The sequence below is a fragment of the Schistocerca cancellata genome, chromosome 8 (genome assembly GCF_023864275.1).
Source record: "Schistocerca cancellata isolate TAMUIC-IGC-003103 chromosome 8, iqSchCanc2.1, whole genome shotgun sequence".
NCBI classification, from domain to species: Eukaryota; Metazoa; Arthropoda; class Insecta; order Orthoptera; family Acrididae; genus Schistocerca; species Schistocerca cancellata.
This window is the reverse complement of record NC_064633.1, coordinates 131,798,266-131,822,685: the sequence shown is the minus strand read 5'-3', so window position 1 is coordinate 131,822,685 and position 24,420 is coordinate 131,798,266. Positions and strand designations below refer to the sequence as shown.

General features: G+C 39.2%; 1 protein-coding gene across 1 annotated transcript in view; it reads left to right on the top strand.

The window, feature by feature from the left end:
• LOC126095422 (uncharacterized) overlaps positions 1-23,772 on the top strand; it is a gene marked incomplete at its 5' end in the record, with an annotated part of 138,509 nt that extends 114,737 nt beyond the window's left edge. Inside the window, 2 exons of the mRNA XM_049910219.1 lie at positions 8,148-8,252; positions 23,057-23,772. Coding sequence (XP_049766176.1) covers positions 8,148-8,252; positions 23,057-23,182 — 231 coding nt within the window. The remainder of the gene's footprint in view (positions 1-8,147; positions 8,253-23,056) is intronic.
• Between the last annotated feature and the right edge of the window lie 648 nt (positions 23,773-24,420).

Genomic DNA, 24,420 nt, shown 5'->3' with positions numbered 1-24,420 from the left:
GCTTCTGGAGGAAAGGTTCATGACAGTGTTTTGGGTCTATTTAGGTTCTGGATTCTGTGTGGTGGTGGGAGGGTGTTTTTGAGGGTGGAGTAAATCTGGTAGGTCTGCGAGACAGGGTTTGTCAGCTATGAAGGGATGTGGAAGAGGTTTGGAGGTTGTTGTAGAAGTGGTGGACAGTGGTGCTCCAAGGCGGGAGTAGTAAGTGGGCAGGGTGGAGAGCTTTTTTAGGGGGCATTGTGCACGGTGCTCTAGTTCCTGGAGGGCAAGAGTTTCATTGTGTGTTATGGGTTCCAGGAATTTGGGATTGCATAGCAGGAGGATTTTGCAGATGGAGAGAAGGTACTGAAATGAGGTTTGGGCTTGGTTGATATGTTTTTGCATTACTGTGTTGGTGAGGGCTTCGAATTGGTGGAATCTGAACAGGTGTAGGTCATTGTGGAAGGAGAGGTTGTAGATGGAGATGGGTAATGTGATGGTAAGGCCATTTGGGGGGATTCCATGAGCCAAGCAACAACTCAGTTACAGTATGTGGGTCTGGGTTCTGGCTAGGGATAAGGAAACTTTTCATTATTGATGCAGGTGGAAGGAGCAAGGATCGATGTTGGTATAAAAAAATGCAAAAAATTTTGTAAATAACGTAGAATTACAGCTGAAAAAATTTGCAAAGTACATCCAAATACATGAGAAAAATCACGAGAAGGATGAAACGGATGCAAAAGTGGGAAACAATATGAAATCTGAGGGAGCCAATTATAGCGAAAGGCAAAAACTCAATAAAATTGGCATGAAGTCACAATGAGAGAGTGCGTAGCAGGTCTGAGGGTGGATAAGTATGAAGAAGGGGGGATGGCATATGTGACTGGATGAGGTGGAATTAGTGGATGCGAACTGGGATAGAATGATGCAGAATGTGGGGTGGGGAGGGTTCGTAGGATGAGATACAAGATCGTGTGGCACCAGAAAGGTGCGGGAAATAACACACGAAAATATGGGAGAGTGACACAGGGAGAGTGATAAATTAAAAGGTGTAGGAGTAATGATATCAGCAGGAGTAATGTGCGACATAAGGTGCTGCACTGACAATGAGCGTGCTGTCTGTTGAGCACGGCCGAGACGGCTGATGCAGTGTGGCTCGTAAGTAGAATGTGCAGTACAGTTTGTAAGGCGACAAGAGAAACACAGGAAAGAAGAGAAAGAAGGTCAGACATGGAGCATAATGATGCATTAGGAAATAGTAACAAAGGAGACAGCACTGGGTTAGGGTTGAAGAAAAGCTATCAGGCAGAAATCAAAACAATGGAAAATTAGGATGGAATATAACACTATTTTGATGAATACCGACAAAACTGGATATCCCTTCTGTTACAATTGGACAAATCAAGATTACAACTACATTTTTGGCGATATACTCAGCAAGGTAAATGATGCATTGGAAGACCTGCAAAATGATGGAAGGACCAGGTGTAGCTGCAACAGGCTGGGGGAAAGCCTCATGCACTGCGGAAGAAGAAGAAGAAGATGTAACAATATTATGGAAATCAAAGTTGCCACTCACTATATAGCAGAGATGCTGAATCACTGATAGGCACAACAAAGAGAATGTCACAAATAAAGCTTTTCGCCCCTAAGGCCTTCATCAAAAATGGGTAAGGAGGCAGTTGGGAGGGGAGGGGGAGGGATAGTAGGGTAGGGGTTGCAGACAGTGAAGTGCTGCAGGTTAGATGGTGAGCAGGGGAGAGGTGGGGAGGGGGAGGGGTTAGCAGAAAAGAAAAGAAGTAGAAATACTGGGTGTGATGGTGGAATGATGGTTTTGTCGTGCTGGAATGTGAACAGGGAGGACAATGACTGACAAAGGTGAGGCCAGGAGGGCTACGGGAACGTAGGATATATTGCAGGGAAAGTTCCCACTTATTCATTTCAGAAAAGCCTGTGTTGCTGGGAAGGATCCACATGGCACAGGCTGTGAAGCAGTCATTGAAATGAAGGATGCCATGTTTGGCAGTGTGCTCAGCACCCAGGTGGTCCTCTTGTACTTGTTTCTTGGCCACAGTTCATTGTTAGCCACTCATGCAGACAGACAGCTTGTTGGTTGTCATACCCACATACAATGCAGCACAGTGACTGCAGCTTTGCTTGTAGATCACATGACTGGTTTCACAGGTAGCCCTGTCTTTGGTGGGATAGGTGATGTTTGTGACTGGGCTGGAGTAGGTCTTGCATCTAGGGGTATGAGACATGAAGTAATGGGTTAGGGGCACGAGTTGTGTAGGGACAAGTATATTATGTGGGTTTGGTGGATAACAGAATACCACTGTGGGAGGGGTTGGACAGATAATGAGCAGGACATTTCTCATTTCAGGGCATGACGAGAGGTAGTCGAAACCGTGGCGGAGAATATAATTCAGTTGCTCCAGTCCTGGGTGGTACTGAGTTACGAGGGGAATGCTCCTCTGTGACTGAGCGGTGGGACCTTGCGAGATGTTGGGAGACTGGAAAGATAAAGCACAGGAGATTTGTTTTTGTATGAGGTTGGGAGGATAATTATGATCTGTGAAGGCTTCAGTGAGGCCCTTGGTATATTTCGAGAGGGACTGCTCGTCACTGCAGATGTAATGATCACAAGTGCCTAGGCTGTTTGGAAGAGACTTCTTGTTATTGAATCCCAGGTGGCAGCTGTCAAATCGGAGGTACTGCTGGTGGCTAGTAGGTTTGATATGGACGGAGGTACTGATGTAGTCATCTTTGAGGTGGAGGTCAACATCTAGGAAGGTGGCTTGTTGGGCTGAGTAGGACCAGGTGAAGCAATGTGGGAGAAGTAGTTGAGGTTCTGGAGGAATGTGGAGAGGGTGCCCTCACCCTCGATTTAGATTGCAAAGATGTCATAATTGAAACTGAACCAGGTTAGGGGTTTAAGATTCTGGGTGTACAGGAGGATTCCACTAGATGACCCATTAATAGATTGCCATAGGATAGTGACATGCAGGTGCCCATAGCCGTAACCTGGATTTGTTTGTAGCTAATGCCGTCACAGGAGTAGTAATTGTGGGTGAGGATATAGTTGGTCTTGTCGACTATGAAGGAGGTTGTTAGTTTGGGACCCGTCAGGCATTGGGAAAGCTAGTTTTCAATAGTGGTATGGCCATGGGCATTAGGGGTATTAGAGTAAAGGGAGGTGGCATTAATAGTGAAGAGCAGGGCACCATGTGGTAAAGGGACAGGAACTGTGGAGAGTCGGTGGACTAAATGGTTGGTGTCTTTCATATAGGAGGGTAGGTTCCGGGTAATAGATGGAAGGTTGGTCTACGAGAGCAGAGTGTCGCTCAGTAATGGGCCACAATTGGGCATCCTGGGTGGTTCAGTTTATGGACTTCAATAAGGATGTAGAAGGTAGGAGTGCAGGGAGTGGTTGGGGTGAGCAGAGAGATGGACTTGGGGGAGAGGTTCTGGGATGGCCCTAAGAATTTGAGGAGTTACTGGAGAACCTGCTGAATTTCTGGAATGGGGTCACTGTGGGAAGGTTTGTAGGTGGATGTACCCGACAACTTGCAGAGTCCTTCTGTCAGGTGATCTTTGTAGTTCAAAACAACAGTGGGGAGCCTTTGTCTGCAGGTAGGATTATAAGGTCAGGGTCAGTTTTTAGATGATGGACTGCAGTTCTTTCTGCGAATGTAAGGTTAGTTTGTATGTTGAGGGATTTGGGGAATGATGGTGAGGCTAAGTTTGAGGTTAAGAAATTCTGGAAAGTTAAAAGGGAGTGATTTGGGGTTATTGGAGGGTGGGGGGGAGATCAGGGTTGAATGGATGAGTGAACTGGGGTTCAACATTGGTCTTTGGTTGAGTCTGATTGATAGGGCTGCTGATGAATAAGTGTTTCCACTGTAGGGACCGGGAGAAGGAGAGAAGGTCTTTAAGAAGTCCTGCATGATTGGATTTGGGAGTGGGGCAAAAAGTGAGTCCTTTGGAAAGGACTGACATTTCTGTGGTTCTAATACTTCTGGAGAAAAGGTTCATGACAGTGTTTTGGATCTGTTTAGGTTCTGGATTCTGTGTGGTGGTGGGAGGGAGTTTTCAAGGATGGGGTAAATCTAGTAGGTCAGCTATGAGGGGACGTGGAGGAGGTTTGGAAGTTGCTGTAGAAGTGGTCGACAGTGATAGTCCAAAGCAGGACTAGGAAGGGAGCTGGGTGGAGAGCTTTTTGAGGAGGCGTTGTGCATGGTGCACTAATTCCAATAGTTTCAATGTATGTTATGGGTTCCAGGAATTTGGGATTGGATAGCAGGAGAATTTTGCAGATGGAGGGAAGGTACTGCAAGGAGGTTTGTGCTTGGTTGATATGGTTTTGCATTACTGTGTTGGTGAGGGCTACGAATTGGTGGAATCTGAGCAGGTTTAGGTCATTATGGGAGAGGTGGCAGACAGAGATGGCTAATGTGATGGTAAGGCCATTTGGGTAGGTAGATTCCATGAGCCAAGCAACAACATGGGAATATGTGGGACTGGGTTCTGGCTAGAGATAAGGAAACTTCGCAGTATCGATGCAGATGGAAGGAGCAAGGATTGATGGTGGTGGAAAAAATGTGAAAAATTCTGTAAGTAATGTATAATTACATCCAAAAAAATTTGCAGAAGCACGCCCAAATATGTGGGGAAAATCATGAGAAGGATGAAACAGATGCAAAATGGGGAAACAAGATTAAATCTGAAGGAGTCCACAATAGCGAAAAGTGAAAACTCGCAAATAATGATGTGAAGTCACAATGAGAAAAAAATATAAATAATAAAATATGTGGCACCGGAAAAGTGTGGGAAATAGCATGCAAAAGTACGGGAAAGTTGTGGTGTCACCGCCAGACATCACACTTGCTAGGAGGTAGCTTTTAAATCGGCCGTGGTCCGCTAGTATACGACGGACCCGCGTGTCGCCACTGTCAGTGATTGCAGACCGAGCGCCGCCACACGGCAGGTCTAGAGAGACTTCCTAGCACTCGCCCCAGTTGTACAGACGACTTTGCTAGCGATGCTACACTGACAACTACGCTCTCATTTGCCGAGACGATAGTTAGCATAGCCTTCAGCTACGTCATTTGCTACGACCTAGCAAGGCGCCATTACCAGTTTATATTGAGATATTAAAACATGTATCGTCAAGAGCGATGTACACCAATTATGGATTAAAGTTAAGTATTCCAGCAACTACGTTCTTTTCTTACTAGACTCAACTACTTTACTGTTCCAGACCTCACGCCAGTCTGCGTGAGCTAATTGCGTGCATTTCGGTCTCCTCTATCTACACGGTGTTGGCTCTTCTGCCAGCACAATAAAAGTGATGCAGGGAGAATGATTAATTAAAAGGTGTAGGATTAATGTTATCTGCAGGAGTAATGTGGGACATAAGATGCTGCACTGACAATAAGCGTGGTCTTGTAGCTGTCTGTTGTTTGCGCCGAAGACGTTTGTCACAGTGTGGCTTTTAAGTAGAGTGTTCAGTAAGGCTTATAAGGCAACAAGAGAAGCACAGGAAAGAAGAGAAAGAAGGATGGACATTGAGCATAGTGGTGCATTAGAAAATAGTAACAAAGGAGACAGCACTGGTTTAGGATCGAAGAAAAGCCATCAGGCCAAAATCGAACAATGGTCAGAATTTGTACTATGATAATCATCATTGCTACAACCACCTTATCATCACAGGTGTCACTTTCAACATAGACATCATCAAAGAGGTAAGCTCTATCGATCTGCCTTTAGGTCTATATGTTTGCGCTATGAGTGGGTCTGTGAACTTTCTGTTGTAGGTAGTTTTCAGAGAAGTCATTTAGTATTTTTTCTGAGGATATCCTGCTGTGCCCACCATTTACAGAACTGTAATTATCTGAGTCGATGGTTAGATGTTTAAAATTACCTTTAATGATGACAGTATGATTGAGGACAATATGTTTTAGGGGCTGAGGTTTTCACAAAAGTTTTTGATTTCACCTAAGTTGAGTTGAGTAGTCAATAGTAGAATCCAATTAGAAATTTATCTTCACACTTGATACTGAGTCTTGCCCAATCAATCTCGTATGTATCTTCAATTTTCATCTCAGTAGTATTGAGTCTCTTCTTTACTGTAAGAAGTACACTACCTCCATTCCCCCTAGCCTATCTTTTCAATATGCACTTACATTTACCTTAAAAATTTCACTGCTGTCAGTTTCAGGATTTCGCTAGCATTCTGTACTATGTGGGCCCAACTGCTGTGTAGGAGCATTTCAAACTCTGAAACTTTGTTGCCAATGACAAATCATTGTTGATCACTATAATTTTAGTAGTCTCAAATGTGGGGGGCATTTCTTTGGATTTTGCTCTAATACTACTGTCATTGCGTAGACTGAATGGGGAGTCGCCTAATCTAAAGAACTCTTGTTTGCACCATAAATGTATTGAATTACCTGGGTAACAGCCTCAGATGTGTTGCGCATTCTTGATCCTTTTTGTAGAACCTTTCCATAGCTAAAGCTGTGGTGTAAGTCTAGGGAGTCACAACCTGGTTTCTCACATAACTTTCAAAATCTCATTCAAGGCTTCCAGTTGATACAGAACTGGGGGCCACAATCTGTTCTGGAGATAATGATGCAGATTGTGAGCTTTGATGAAATTTCATGAGCAACACTGGTCTTTTCAACTTTCTGTGCCTTATGCTGGAACAATGTGACCTTGGAGCCCAGATGACAGACATTTTTTGTTGCAGTGTGTACGACAATCTGCAGTTGATAACAACCTGTTCTACTTCAACATATTGAATGACCTCTCCAGGTGCACAAGGTGAAAATCCAATCTCTTGCTGCCATATCTTTAAGGAGTACCTTTTTCACCATATGTTGTAGTTACCAACAATTAGAAGTTGCCAACAGTTTTGCACTTGTCCACCTGGCACAGGACAGAGCTGGCTTACCAATAGGTAAAGTGCTTCTCACGAGTTCAGGTTAAATTTGAGTTGAGACAAGGTCTTTTTGAATTGGGGGTGGGGGAAGTAATACTCCTCAGTTCCCTCTGGTCCTTGCTTCCCCTGTACGCTGTCCCAAGACCTGATATTGATGCACTACCCACAGTTAAGTGGTGATAGATTCTGTGCTTTCTTTATAGAAGACTGTATCCATGGGAGAGGGTAGTACTTAAGAAACTTTTGGTATCTCTGTTTAATGACTATTGGTCGCCCTCCCAGCACATTCATTTGCAGCAAAATCTAGTTGGTTGACAGCAGTAGGTACAATTTCCAAGCTTATGAACAATACATAACTAATCCCATGCCTGAGTACAGCATTTGCAGTGGTGCTGTATTGTAACTGATGGAGTGTTTTACAGACAGTAAACAAATAACTTCAAGATAGGATTGTTAGGCCCCTTTTTAATTTTTGAGCAAGTTTTATTACAAGGAATACAAGTTCCCTTTAAGAACTGAAATTATTAACACCTAGCAATATAGTTTTTGTCATAACAAAAGGAAAACCTGGGATTAATGTCACTGTTTCCGTAAAGCTTCTTGGAACTTTTGATGTCTTTAAGTCACAGATGTCACCATCGTAAGAGCTATATTTATGTCATGATCATACACTTTTCAAACACAACTCTTTTTTTTTGAACATACTACTTGAAGAGTTCAAATCACTTAAACGTAGGATAATTCTTCCTTGATGACAACTTTGAACGCTACTTGGAAAAAGAATGGTAGCTCAGATAGCATAAAATTTACAGAATGTGCACAGTGCAAACTTTTCAGCCAAATTTAGCACTGTACCATGATTGTTCACTGAAATACATCACTTAAACTTGGCTGAAATTTTAAATATTTATCACCTTTCACTTAATAGGCTCCTATTCACAAAATATTAAGATATGTGAGCTAGAAATCTGGTATCTTTATTAAGCCATGCAACAAATCTGCACACAAAATTTGAACAAAATCTTAGATAGCCAAGTGGACAACATGTCTAAAAACAGACTACATAATGAATCTCAAGCTTTTGTAAGCACACAAATCCATCATTGGAGCTCTTAACAATCAAATACGTCATCTCCCCCCCCCCCCTCCCCCCTCCCCCAATGTTCTGGTGTCTGTTTATATCAGTTCATGTTACTTGTATCATCAGCTCTGTTTTTCTTTGTTGCAGGTTCATATGGTCTACAAAATACTATCAGGCTACTTGCTCAAAATAGCACCAAAAGGCACTATAGACAATCCAAGTAGCTACATATTTGATGTTTTGCTTCCAGAGGTAATTTCTCTTGTATAGTAGCAAATTAATATCCATCAAACAGAGCAATTATACACAGCTGGTGGCAGGCATATGCACAAGATATGCTTGTGTATAATTCTTTCATTCTCTGTCTTTCGTTAGACCCTCATTATTATACAGGATAACCGATTTATCTTGACCATCCTAAATAAGAAGCAAAATAAATAATGTTCCAAGCACGTTGTTTATCTACAAGGGGGAAGTTAAGCATTATAATTGCCTTCCTTGTGTCTTTGCTCATTACAAAGATATGAACAGCAGTACATACTTTTTAAGTAGTGCCTTATATTTTTTTATTAAGCAATCCACTTCCTCTCCTCAAGAGCTGTTTGAAAACAGTATAATGTACATATGGAAATACAACATTCAACTTTAAACAGAAACAGGGATCTACAGTAACATTTAGTAGTACTATAATCCATTGAGGGCACTTGTGTAGGACATTCAAAGCTGCTCAAATTGTTGACAATGGGCAGTGATGTATCCATGTATGGATCTGCATGCTGGATGAAAGAACTCGTCACTGCTTCCAGTGTTGCCTCCTCAAGTGAATTACAAGCAACACAGTACATTCCTTTATACTGCAATAAGCTATGCCTTTTATGCAGTCTGAAAGAAAAAAGTCCAGGGGAGTTATGTAGGGGATTGAGCAGGTTAATCTAGATCCTCCATGACCTACCTGAATAGCATTACACCTCCCTTCAGCCACAACAAAACAAAAGTAATGATGATGTAGCTTTTAACTGAGGAATGCTTGTACTTTCTGCAGCATATTGTTTAAAAGTACTACTGTATCCATACTAAAATAAGAACACGTTATTGCAATTACTGTTCTGCTAACTTACATTCTCTGTAGATGAATAGTATTTCTACCTTCTCTTCGATGGTGTACATTGTACTGACAACCTTCAACTGAAGACAGTTGACTGAATGACCATTGTGCACTTTCCTTGTGTTTCCACATGCTTACTATCAACTCCAGCAAGGGGACGAGTTATGTTATCGTTCGTACTTGCGCTGGTACTGGTACAGGAGAATCGGACTCAGTTTTGTGACATTTTTAATGATGTCATGTTTATGTGAACAGTACATTGTGGTATGTTTTTGAACAAGACTTGAAGAAAGGAACTGGATTACCAAATAAAAAGTATAGTGTGTAGTCTTTTAGAAAAAGGTGCACAGTTGTTCATATTTTCGTTACAAACAAATTTACAAGAGCAGGAGTCATGCTGGTTAATGTCCCCCTTGTGGCTAAACAACATTCACTTGATACATTTTGTTACACTTCTGTATGACAAGTTATTTGGAGTGATCAAGATAAATGTGATGTGATGTATACCTTGACCTGCATTTAACTTGTAGCAGTATGATAGAAAGAACAATTTTAACTTTTTACAATTACAAAAAGCCAGTGTGTGTTTATGGTATGATAGAAAGAACAGTTTTAACTTTTTACAATTACAAAAAGCCACTGTGTGTTTATGGTAATCATCAAAACCATATTATTGATTTCTGCAAAAAACTCTTACAATATTTTGAAAAGGAGGTTTATGATCATCATCATCATCATCATTATTATTATTATTATTATTATTATTATTATTATTATTATTATTATTTTCAGTGATAAAGCATCACACAGCCTTAAACATATGAGTACTAAGAAAAGTCAGCATCATTAAGTGTACTGACAGCCACATCTAATAGATTTTTCTCTCTATACCATCTGAATTTAATGTATGACACATTTAAATAAATACAAGCTATGAAAGCTTAATGAAGCTACAGTACCTTGCAGGGAAGTTGTAGATTGATTAGCCAAAGTTCCAAACTACCAATTTCAATTACTCATTGTGTGGTACTGTAAATGATCTCTGTGTTTTACAGTAGTTGATACTGAGGAGTCTAAACAGCCCCCTAAGGTGCCTCATTATTAACCCTTGTAATCACCTTGTTTTGTTGCCTGCACATTATTGTATGAGTAGAGTGAAGGACACATTTTCCCACGTAGGCTGTATATTTATTAAGACCTCTTCTTAGTTACACAACCAGTTTTGGCGTAAAAAGCACTTTTGAGTGTTTTCCCAGAGCAAAGTGCTGTACACTTGCAAATAGCTTCGAACTCACATGGTGCGCTATTGTTAGTTGTGACTTACAAATTATATCATTTGTGATAATTTGACATTCAGTCTGTGCACCTAAGTGCAGGTTCACTGTTTGTGACATACATATATTTTACAAGAAAATTTTCTGTCTTTGACCTGTTGTGATTTTTGTTCCTCCATATTTGCAATTGTGATTTGATTAGCTTTTTTTTATGCATCCAGACATCATCTCACAATGATGTAGGATTTCACATCATAATGCAATGAAAATAAGTAGCTCACGATGTACATATACACAGAATGTATAAGTATGTTTTTATGAAGACAGTGCAGGTGGTTGGCCATGGCCTCAATGAAGGAACGATCCCAGCATTTTCCTGGAATGATTTTGGAAAACCATAGAAATCTAAAACTGGATGTCCAGACTGAGCTAAGTCTAGACTCCCAAATATGAGATCAGTGTCTCAATAACTGCACCATCTATTAGAAATATCAACTATGTAGGAAAAGACAGATTGCTACTTACCGTAAAGAAGACATGTCAGGTTGCTGACAGGCACAATTAAAAGATACTCACATATAGCTTTCTGTCACAGCCTTCATCAGTAAAACACACACACACACACACACACACACACACACGAGCAAGCACACATGACCGCCAACTCCAGCATCTCGGGCCAGAATGCAACATCACTTGGAATGCAAGCAGCAATGTGGAAGGGATGGGGAGAGAAAAGAATGCTGTCTGGTGGAGTGTGCAGGGACTAGACTGCCCAACAGGCATAGCCTCATGAGGTAGTGAGGCAGGGTGGTGGGGGAAAAAAAGGGGAGCAAACAAGGAGAGGAGCGGAGAAAGATGGGCAGATGTGTTGTGAGAGGCTGCAAATAAACAGAATGGCAGTCTAATCCTTGCACATTCCATCAGGCAGCATTTGTCTCCCTCCCCACATGTACACTATTATCCCATCCCCTTCCCCTTCCTGACACCCTCCAGACTGCTGCTTACAACCCACGTGATGTTGCATTCTGGTCAGAGATGCTGGAGTTGGCGGTTGTGTGTGCTTCCTTTTGCATGCACGCGCCGCCTGTGTGTGTGTGTGTGTGTGTGTGTGTGTGTGTGTGTGTGTGTTTTACTGATGAAGACTATGGCCGAAAGCCTTTTAATTGTGCCTGTCTGCAACTTGACGTGTCATCTTTATAGGTAAGTAGCAATCTCTCTTTTCCTGCATTGTTAACTGCACTGCCTCATTTGCATGGTCCCTGTTGCGCAGTTTTCTATGATTTACACATTCCTTGCACCACACAATTTATAATACAAAAAACAGTTTTCGCACTGCACCACTGGTGACTCAAGGACAATGGACATGCTCCTTACACTCCCTTCAACTGACTCCAGACCCTTAAAAATGCAATTATACCTTGTACAATCCCTGCCACTCTCCCACCCATGACCTCCCGCCAGTCTGTATGAGAATCTGAAGTCAGCATTCCTACATGACAAGTGAAGTGTTGAGCTCAGGAGAATTATGAAACTATGCTATCATTCACTGTAGATCATGCCACATTGTGATCATGTATTGTAATGTGACAGGGTGTTGCAGTTACCCTTTTCACTATTAACCACCATTCTGAATCTTGTAAGTAATCTTCAGTTGTGTACGAGGCATTACTGGTGAAGTATGAAGTATGTTTTAGTTGCCTTTGTAAACAAATGTATTTTATTGCTTGGGCAGTTTATTGTGAAGTTTTATCCGCTGGCAGAAAAAGCTGTTTTGAGATTTTTGTTTGGTTTTCTTGCCCAACTGGTTCTTGTTCCATGATTATGTATAGGGCGTAGTCCATATCAATTCAGGCAGGCTAGGTAAAAAGTCTTACGTTCATAGTCTCGGATGTTATTGAATGTAGCATATGTTAAAGTGAAGGACTAAGTAAGGAACACGTATTTTTTTGTTTTCTCCAAAAAAATTTCTCCTCCGAGATACAGTCCTCCAAAGATGACACTGCACATTACCATTTTGAAGACGCGAATTACGGAAAAAATTTTAAAATGCTGTATCTCTGGAACAGTTCTAGATTTTTTTTTATTTGAAAGATAATTGCTTTATGATTACAAAGAAATTCTCCATTTGAACTTATCTGTCAAAGTTCTTTTACTGCAGTGTTCTGAACATTTTTTATAATTTGTGGAAAAAAGTTTTTTTTTCCAAAAATGGCACCCATAAAATTTTGATTTTTTTTCTGTTGATTGGTATCATATAGTTCTACATTTCCTGAAAAGGAGAGCTTCCATTTTCAGGTTGAACCGATTTTATAAACAATAGAAAGTTTTGCCATACATAAAACCTGTTTTATTTACACATTATCACATAACAGGCTCATACAAATTCAAACCTAGTCTTATTTAACATAATTTTAGTTTTGGAAGATGAGTAAGAGATTCATTTTTCAAGCATTCTAAATGGTTCAAAAATGTATGTGAAAGGTCCAAAGAATTAAAGGTTTCAATTGATACAACTTCTGTGCATTCTGTTTTGTACTGAAATTAGCTAGGCAATGAACTAAAAATGTGTTACACTGCTTCAGTATCTTCCTTTGATATAGAGTGATGCCTTCCTGTTGAACCAATAGGAACAGGAAGTGAGCGCTGATGGTGTTGTTGCTGTCCTTCAGCTGGAAACCTATATCCAGCAGCTGGTCCATGTGGTAGCATAAAGTTCACTACAATTTCATTTAACTCATAGCTGGTGTCTATAATCTCAGCAATCCACCAGTCACATTCATACATACATGCCACGAACATCTCCCTTCTCAGGTTGTGCATCTGAATATTATCCTGCTGTTTTTGAGGTGTTGGCCGAACGAACGAAATTTCTTCTTTCTTGCTCTTTAAAGTGTGTGTAATATATGTTCGCCCATCACCTTGCGTCCAAAAATGTGTCTTCTGAATTCTTTTCACAGAAGAAATTTGTTTAGACCATTCTTCCTTTTTCTGCTCACGGAATTCTTCGATTTCCTCTTTGGACGAAAATGAGGGCTGTAAATGTGTAAGACTTTGACTCTCATAAAATCCTGAGCATTCTGAATTGCAGCTGTATTTGGTCTGGAAAGATTATGTTTTGTAGCATGGTGTTTCAGCAGGCCTCCTACACCATCACAAGGTCTGTTCCCAAAACCAGTAGCACTGTATACCCAGTCAGTTAGCACTAGCGACTTACTCAACTCAAACAGCTGGTAATGTTTTTTAAAATGACTAGGAGCAGCATCAGAAATAATGATGATCTTCTCTGCCCTGTCTGCAGTTGAAGAATTTTGTGCATTGCTAGCAAAGCATGTGCTGAGTCATGTTCTGTCATCACTTATAACTGCAACACTTGTGGTCTTGTTTTGTAAATATGTCACTCCTGTAAAAATTGAAACCTGGTCATTACTAAAATGATATACTTGTACTTCTTGTGGGAGAGTTACAGACCAGTTCTCAGCAAAATCACAGTGAAGCACTAAAAATAGTTCTTCAGCCTGTACACACCCTTTCACTTCTGCAATGTATTGTTGTTGCAATTTCTTCAGATGCTGGTGTGTTACTGCTTTCACTGACCATTTACCAAGTTCAATGAAACTGTCAGAGGCAACAGTTTTGTTAATTACATTATTTTCCTCTCATGTCGCATATGTGATTTCTGCAGTGTTATCTGCTACGTCTTCCAGGCCAAGTGTCTGTAAAAACAGTCCTTGCTTTCCAGGGCAGTCACCACATTCTTGAAACAAACAAGTCTCTCGCTTTATGTCACAGACTACTAATGGCTTCAAATGCCCAACCAAGGTCTCATATGTCACGTGCTCCAGTAATTCCTTCAAAGTTGCCACAGAAAGTTCAAAATTCACGCAGTACACACATAAACAGACATCTCTAGGTGGGTGTGGAACTACCCGCTTAGGTCGTAGTGCATAAAGTTTTTATCTTTCAATTTGTGAAGTTGTATAGTTGCTCTTATAAATTGAAAAACTTCTTTTATACTGTAAGTCATGTACCTCATCACTTTCACAATTTTTTAACCTTCAACTGTTACAGTTATAGTGTCTTTTTTGTTGGCATTCTGGTAATAACAGTCCCATTTATCTTCCAGATAAAATGACTGCACTATTTGAACTTGAGCTGCTTCTACAGGATAACCATAATAGGGATCTGGTCTTCCAAAGACTCCTTTTACAGACCAAGCATTTCTTGAATTGTTTACCATGTACTTTTGATACTGATGGAATATGATTCAAAATTGTTTTCTTTCAAACTGTCTCTGGAATAATAATTAAAACTGGTACCTTTTCACTGTTGGATGCACAGTATTCAACAGCTTCATTTATATTTGTGAAAATAGTCCTGGCAAGAGGTGCAAGAGTGATTTGGTTCATTTTCTTCTGAAGATGGAATTTCTTTTTTCAAGAGTGTGGTCAGTTTTGCTGTAGTGTATTCATCCATAGCTTTAGTAATTTCTCTGCACTTTCTTGATGCGTAGAGCTTATGACTCAACTTCACTGACCATGGTTTCTTAACAGGATTAACACCTACTTCTGTAGTTGGCTGGTTCAGGGTATTTAATTCTTTCTTTATTGATACAAAATCTGCACCATGGGAGGCTTCACCTTGTTCAGATACTATCATTGGTGTTATTCTGTCAAAACATTTAGAACATAGAAAGTCATCACTGGAAACAGTATTCAATTTGAAACAGAATCTTCAGATGAGAACCTTATTCCCAACCTGAACAAAGTGTGTCATATATATCACTCTTATATGGATGTGCAAATAGTCAGCACACTTCTCCTGTGGCCCCAGTCAGAAGACAGTCCTTTTCACAAAACACACTGCAGCTGTGTCAACTGGCAAATTCTTCACAAAAACACAGAACTCACTGGATGGTCTCAGATTTCTTAGAAGCCTCTTCAGTAAACAAATTAGCACTGAACAACTACAATACCAAAACCTGCAATGAACAACTGTGACAAAGAACCTGACAAGAAACAACAACAAAGTGTAAGAAATATCTGCAACAATAAAAGTGAAAAGAAATAATTGCAACAAAGTGAGAAGAAATAACTGCAACAAAGACAATAGAAATAAACATTGTTAAGATATTAGTAAGAATTTAAAAAAAAATATTTTTTAAAATAAAACCAGTCCAACTTAAAAGTGGAAGCTCTCCCTTACAGAAAATATAGTACTACATGGTACTAATCAACAGAAGAAAAATGTATCTTTTCTGGATTGTCGTTTTTGAAAAAAAAAAAAAAAAAAAAAAAAAAAACTGTAAATTGTAAAAAAATTTCAAAAGGTACCAGTAAAAGAACTTGACAGATTTGTCTGAACGGAGGATACCATTGTAATCGTAAAGCAGTTATCTTTAAAATAAAAAAAACTTTAACAAAGTATCTAGAACTGTTACAGAGATACAGCCTTTTAAAAAAATTTCCGAAATTTGTATCTTCGATATGGTGTTTGCGATGTCATCTTTGGAGGTCTGTATCACTGTGCAGGAATATTTTTTGGAGAAAACAAAAAAATATGTGTTTCTTACTTACACCTGAATTTTTACATATGCTAAATTCAATAAAAATTCAACAGTCCCCATGTGTTGAACCCCAGAAAAGAGTTCCATAGCCAAGAAATTAGTGTACATGAGAATAGTATGTTAATACAAGATATTGGGCTTTGTAAAGTGATGATACAACCTTAAGAGCATAATATGCTGATGACAGTCTTTTTGCCAGTATCTTTGTGTGTTCAATCCATGTCAGTTGAAATCAATAATCATCCCTAAAAACTTTGTGTTTGTTACACATCTATGCTTAATGCAAAAAGTTTTTTTTCTGTTCTTTTGCTGATACTATTTGTTTCCATTATGTTCATTGTTAATTTATTACATACTGCCCAGTTTTAAACATCATTGAATGTTTCATTTGCTTTCTCTAACAGGAGCTCTGATGTTTATCAGTGAAATGTTACCGCTGTATTCACTGCTTAAGAGTACTTAACCATGGTACCAATTCTGTGAATGTGATCTGTCAGTCCTGTCTTGGTGATTATCTTTACCTTTAAATCTTCTCTTTCTGCACTTGTGTCATTCCTTGAAGTCATGGTCCTGCTATGCACTGCCACTCATAGCTGTACCGAACTTCTTATCTATCTAAAGGAAAGTGCTGTGATAATGGAAAATTATGTTTGCTAACTGTAGCTACAAAATCATGTAACCACTTCCTTTCAAAATCCTCCTGTATTTAACAGTCTCACTTTCAACATATCAGTTAAACATTCACATTTTACTTCTTAATTACCAAACTTGTCGACAGACAGATCATTAGTTTATCTAGGTCAAGAAGTAAGTAAGTAATTAATTAAGCATTTTTAAATTATCAACAGCCATTGTCACCCTACACTCTTCTTCTTTGTCCACGGAATCCCCAAGTTGCGATATCAAAGTGTAAACTGCTCCTTCCCACCAATAGAACACTCACCCTCCATCTTGGCTTTGGCTGTACTGTGTGTAGAAAAGCATTTCATGTCTGCACATAAATAAAAAAAAATGCAGGCACAGTATGTGGTCTTTTCTCTACCAGTGCTATCTTACAATACTGGCCATTAAATGGGTATTCATTGGACAAATATATTATACTAGAACTGACATGTCATTACATTTTCACGCAGTTTGGGTGCATAGATCCTGAGAAATCAGTACCCAGAACAACCACCTCTGGCCATAGTAGTGGCCTTGATATGCCTGGACATTCCACACAATACCACAGTTCATCAAGAGCAGTGACTGGCATATTGTGACGATTGACCACAAGTTTTCAATTGGTGAGAGATCTGGAGAATGTGCTGGCCTGGGCAGCAGTCGAACATTTTCTGCATCCAGAAAGGCCCGTACAGGACCTGCAACATGCGATCGTGCATTATCCTGCTGAAATGTAGGGTTTCGCTGGGATCGAATGAAGGGTAAAGCCACGGGTCGTAACACATCTAAAATGTAACGTCCACTGTTCAAAGTGCCATCAATGCGAACAAGAGGTGATCGAGACGTGTAACCAATGGCACCCCATACCATCACATTGGGTGATACGCCAGTATGGCGATGGTGAATACACGCTTCCAATGTCTGTTCACCGCAATGTCACCAAACACGGATGTGACCATCATGATGCTGTAAACAGAACCTGGATTCATCCAAAAAATGAAGTTTTGCCATTCGTGCACCCAGGTTGGTCGTTGAGTGGTGGTGGTGGTGGGTAGTGTTTAACGTCCCGTCGACAACGGGGTCATTAGAGTCGGAGCGCAAGCTCGGGTTAGGGAAGGATTGGCAAGGAAATCGGCCGTGCCCTTTCAAAGGAACCATCCCGGCATTTGCCTGAAACGATTTAGGGAAATCACGGAAAACCTAAATCAGGATGGCTGGAGACGGGATTGAACCGTCGTCCTCCCGAATGCGAGTCCAGTGTGCTAACCACTGCGCCACCACGCTCGGTGGGTCGTTGAGTACACCATCGCAGGCACTCCTGTCTGTGATGCAGGCAACGGAAAAAGCATGCGAAGTTCAGAAGAACGCGAAATCCCAAAGATTGGCTAAAATTTACAGATGCACGAAATTTGGCACGGACTTCAATGCGAGATGCCTTTAATAGGTTCCACAACGAAAAATCGTCTCGAAATTTGGTAGAAAATCCGAAGAAATTCTGGTCGTATGTAAAGTACACAAGCGGCAAGACGCAGTCAATACCTTCACTGCGCAGTGCCGATGGTACTGTTACCGACCACTGTGCCGCTAAAGCGGAGATATTGAACACAGTTTTCCGAAATTCCTTCACCAGGGAAGACGAATGGAATATTCCAGAATTTGGAACACGAACAGCTGCTAGCATGAGTTTCTTAGAAGTAGATACCTTAGGGGTTGCGAAGCAACTCAAATCGCTTGATACGGGCAAATCTTCAGGTCCAGATTGTATACCGATTAGGTTACTTTCAGATTACGCTGATACAATAGCTCCCTACTTAGCAATCGTATACAACTGCTCGCTCACCAATAGATCTGTACCTACAGATTGGAAAATTGTGCAGGTCGCACTAGTGTTTAAGAAGGGTAGTAGGAGTAATCCATCGAACTACAGACCTATATCATTGACATTGGTTTGCAGTAGGGTTTTGTAGCATATACTGTATTCAAACATTATGAATCACCTTGAAGGTAACGATATATTGATACGTAATCAGCATGGTTTCAGAAAACATCGTTCTTATGCAAAGCAGCTAGCTCTTTATTCACACAAAGTAATGGCCGCTATCGACAGGGGATCTCAAGTTTATTCCGGATTCCTAGATTTCCGGAAAGCTTTTGACACCGTTCCTCACAAGCGACTTCTAATCAAGCTGCGGGCCTATGGGTTATCATCTCAGTTGTGCGACTGGATTCGTGATTTCCTGTCAGGAAGGTCGCAGTTTGTACTAATGTACGACAAATCATCGAGTAAAACTGAAGTGATCTCAGGTGTTCCCCAGGGAAGCGTCCTGGGACCTCTCCTGTTCCTGATCTATGTAAATGACCTGGGTGTCAATCTGAGCAGTTCTCTTAGGTGGTTCACAGATGATGCTGTAGTTTACCGTCTAGTAAGGTCATCCGAAGACCAGTATCAGTTGCAAAGCGATTTAGAAAAGATTGCTGTATGGTGTGGCAAGTGGCAGTTGACACTAAATAACAAAAAGTGTGAGGTGATCCACATGAGTTCCAAAAGAGATCCATTGCAATTCGATTACTCGATAAATAGTACAATTCTCAAGGCTGTCAATTCAACTAAGTACCTGGGTGTAAAAATTATGAGCAACTTCAGTTGGAAAGACCACATAGATAATATTGTCGGGGAGCTGAGCCAAAGGTTGCTTTTCATTGGCAGGACACTTAGAAGATGCAACAAGTCCACTAAAGAGACAGCTTACACTACACTCGTTCGTCCTCTGTTAGAATATTGCTGCGCGGTGTGGGATCCTTACCAGGTGGGATTGATGGAGGACATCGAAGGGTGCAAAAAAGGCAGCTCGTTTTGTATTATCACGTAATAGGGGAGAGAGTGTGGCAGATATGATACGTGAGTTGGAATGGAAGTCATTAAAGCAAAGACTTTTTCGTCGCGGCGAGATCTATTTACGAAATTTCAGTCGCCAACTTTCTCTTCCGAATGCGAAAATATTTTGTTGAGCCCAACCTACATAGGTAGGAATGATCATCAAAATAAAATAAGAGAAATCAGAGCTCGAACAGAAAGGTTTAGGTGTTCGTTTTTCCCGCGCGCTGTTCGGGAGTGGAATGGTAGGGAGATAGTATGATAGTGGTTCGATGAACCCTCTGCCAAGCACTTAAATGTGAATTTCAGAGTGATCATGTAGATGTAGATTTAGTGTAAATTAAGGTTTCTACACGACCAATTCTCATGGTCTCAGTAGATAGGAAGTGGTACATGTTGCTACCTTTTAATAGCAACACTGCCTTACAAAAAGTGAAACACCCAGAAGGGGAGGAGAAAATGAAATGAAATTTCACATTCGGGAGGGTATAGTGATATTACTTCAGTGATTATAAAATTGTGTCAAATTTACAAATAAATTGGCAGTAAGAGCCCGTTTGTGAACATGAAGTTGCAGCATCTTTGAACTGGAAGCACTGAAAGCTGCAAAAGGTGTCATAAAGCCAGTGTATCCTTTCCTTAAGCAACTTGCTCCGTCAGTGTTGTAACTGGTCATTCATATCCTGGGTACTGGCACTGTGATGGAATTGATGTTCAATTGGTGACAGATGTTGGGGTGTTGCTGCCACAGGAGTACCTCAACATAATGCAGACAGTTCATAGAGACACTTGCATGCGTAGATGAGTACATCCTGTTGAAAAATGGCACTACGGTACTGTGGCATGAGAGGTAACGCATGAGATGCGGGATGTGAAGGGTTTCGATGTGCCTGGTGCACAATACAATGCCCTTCCTTGTGGTGGTCAGACGTGGTTGATCCAGTACACTACTCTCGGGGGTACTAATGTTTATATGTTTATTGTCTGACAATTGGTTTTTATAATTAAGTTGCTGTTGCTTTCATTAATCTCTTCCTAGGCTGATTTTGGAATCACCACCTTCCCTCCTCCTTTCCTTATTCCATTCTTCTGCCGTGTCATCTTTTCTATACTAGGCCTACCCTATTTCTGTCCCTGCTCATAACAAAAGCAGTCTTTTTTATCTGTTTCGTGGATTTGGGATAGTAGATTGTTACCAAGAAATTAAGACACTGAACTCGTATTTGGATGGAGTGGAGTTTAAACGCCAATTCCAGACAAAAAGATTTAGGTTTTTCCATTGCTTCTCTAATTACTTGAGGTTAATAGCTCTTCAAACATGATCAATATTGATTTACTCCCCCTCTTTTTCCAACTTGACTTTACATGCTTTGTCTGATGGTCTTATTGTCAACAGGATATTGGAATACAATGATCCATCTGTGCATTTGGAACATTATTTGCTTTTTGAGCCAATGGTAGAGTGTAACTCATTACCCATTTAGATTAGATTAGATTTAGATTAGATTAATTATTCATTCCATAGACCGACAAAAGAGGGGACCCTCCTGGGTGTGGAACATATCAGATAAACACATTACAAAAATGTAATTAGAAAAACTTTAGTTTCATTAATTTTAATGATCCTCAGTCAATAAACAGTAAAATTACGTACATGAATTAAAATTAAACTTCTAATATTTACAGCTTTAATACTTACATCTGCTTTCATTAAATCCATCTTTCACACAGTAGATAGTTACTTGGCTGTTACTACCAAGTATTGTCAAAAATTAAAGTAAATTATTCATTTCAATTATCCTCAGTTAAGAACAGTCAAACTATGTACAAGATTTAAAATTAAACTTCCACTATTTGCAGACTTAAGACTTACATCTGCTTTCCATACATCCATCATCCACACAGTTACTTGGCTGTTACAACCAAGTATTATCAAAAATTAAAGTTTAATAAATTTTCATTAAAATGGTGTACTGCACATGTTGAGAAATTCATGGATGGAGTAGAAGGAGTTGGCCACCAAAAATTCTTTTAAATTATGTTTAAATTGTGCCTTGTCTGAAAGTATTCCCTTAATGCTTGCTAGTAACTTCTTGAAAATATGCATTGCTAAATACTGGACGCCTTTCTGGGCAAGAGTAAGTGATTTTAAATCTTTATGTGTATTGTTCTTATTCCTAGTATTGATACTGTTTAGTAAGCAGTTGGAAAAAAAGAGATGTATTATTTACAACAAACTTCATTAAGCAGTAAATATACTGAGAAGCTATGCATAGTATGCCCAATTCTTTGAATAGGTTTCAACATGATGTTCTTGGACTTACACTACACATTACTCTTATTATACGCTTCTGTACTCTAAAAATTTTTTCTCAGTTTGTGGAGTTACCCCAAAATTTCTCGGTTTGTGGAGCTACTCCAAATATGATACCATACGACATAATGGAGTGAAAATAAGCAAAATATGCCAGTTTTTATATTTATATCTCCTATTTGTGACATCTTTCGCATTGCAAACACAGACTTGTTTAGGCGCTTTAGCAGTTTGTTAGTATGTTGCTCCCAACTGAATTTAGTATCAAGTTGTAATCCCAAGAATTTTACACCCTCAACTTCTCCTATTTCCATGTCGTTATATTTCATATACACACTAGAATGAAATCTCTTGGAAGTTCTGAACTGCATATTCCTCAGTACATAAATATAAACAATTCAGTAAGAGAGGCTTAACAGGACATATGATGTACAAATATACTGTTAGTTCCTAAGTTTTCTAATTAAAATTGTCATTAAAGATGTGGTCTTTTATGCCTTTCATTCAAATATTAATGTACATCAAAGTCTGCAATGTGTCAGTTGGAAAACAGATTGATCAGTTTCTTTAAAAAAAAGTTTGTGATGATTGTTGAATTACTTTTTAAGAATTGCCTATTGCCTAGCACAAACATATATAATTTCAACAAGAAATTACCAGTTTTGGTCATCAACAGCCTTCTTCAGATCATAAGAGAAAGCAGTAGTTCACTCACAAACATATTAATTGACAGTCTATTTTTGTGTGTGAGCTACTACTTCAGATTTTAAGATGATCAATGACAACTGAAATATATAATTTCTTGTGAAAAGGATATGTAATTATGCCAAACAATAAGCTATTTTTAAAAAGTGTTCAGTTTCTGTATGAAATTATATGCAACATTACCTAAATGTTTATTAGAATACAAACTTGAAATACGGAAATGGCATTATGCAGATTTCCATCATATGTATGTAAGTTATTTGAATAGTTAACAAGTGATTAGATGCAAATTACTCTTTCTTGGCAGGTAGTGTTAACAAAGGACTCAAAGTTTCCAACTGAGTAATTGTTTTGATATTTTGTAAGTTTCTGTGAAAAATTGTTAACTAGAAAATGTAGGAACATTGATGCAAATTGATAGATTCTTAAGAAAATGTGTATTGTGCCTTGGATATTGCACCATTACCAATCATAAAAAGATATGTATTATATTTGAGTTTATCATTTAGTTCTAATTTTATATTTGAGACACTCGATGGCTGCTTATTTTTCAGGCCATCATTTTTGCTTTGGAAAACATACATGGAATTAGGAAACAAGAAGCAGAAAAGGTTTTTACAGAAATGACTTTGTGTAAATGGAGTTTGCAAAAGTGTTCCAAGAAGTCTAACACAATATGAGAAGAAAGGAAAAAAAATGTAAATAGCATCATCAGTCATAAAAATTTGCTACACATGCAAAATGTGTACCATGCTCATTGCTGTTGTTTTAAGTTCACCTCTCTCTTTCTACTTTGTAACATATGTATTTTTTTTTTTTACAAACATAGTAATTAATTACATGTGTACGCTCTAAACTGGTACTGGTTTTGTGATGAATGTGTGTTTGAAAAGTTAATCCATTGTATTTTTATGCAACTTTTTATTGTTGAATTGTTTTTCCTTTTTGTATTGAGCAAAAAAGATCTTTTTTCTTCATCTTCCATGTAATGTGACTGTGCTACAAAAGACTGATTACATGTTACTGTATAGTTTTTAACTTTGTAAAAAACTGTCATATGCTGAATTGTTTTGTTTTACTTACTGTAATGTAAACTATGATTGAGTAAATATAGATTCTGTGGTTTTTATCCTAGATTTCTTTTTAAAATTTGTGTGATAGTTTAAAATTAAATTTCTTTCAGAATTAATGATTTATTTGAGAATGCAGGCAGGAAATTCACTGACAGAATAGGAGAAACTGAGTAGCCAAAAAATGAGGAAGAAAGAAGAAAGAAAACCATAATCATTTTTTTCTTTTCATGTGTGTATTATAGTAGTAGTAGTAATAATAATAATAATAATAATAATAATAATAATAATAATGTTGTTGTGGTCTTCAGTCCAGAGACTGGTTTGATGCAACTCTTCATGCTAGTCTATCCTGTGCAAGCTGCTTCATCTCCCAGTACCTACTGCAACCTACATCCTTCTGAATCTGCTTAGTGTATTCATCTCTAGGTTTCCCTCTATGATTTTTGCCCTCCATGCTGCCCTGCAATACTAAATTGTTAATCCCTTTATGCCTCAGAACGTGTCCTGCCGACCAATCCCCTTCTTCTAGTCAAGTTGTGCCACAAATTTCTCTTCCTGACACTTAAATCTATACTCGAGTTAACAAATTTCTCTTCTTCAGAAACGCTTTCCTTGCCATTGACAGTCTACATTTTATATCCTCTCCACTTTTTGCTCCCCAAATAGCAAAACTCATCTACTGCTTTAAGTGTCTCACTTCCTAATCTAATTCCCTCAGCATCACCCCATTAGATCATAACTTATACTGGCTGACAAAAAATGTGAAGTACCCAGAAGGGAAGGATGAAACAAAATGAAAAATCAAGGATCTACTAGAGTACTGCTTTGCAGTATGGAATCCTTAC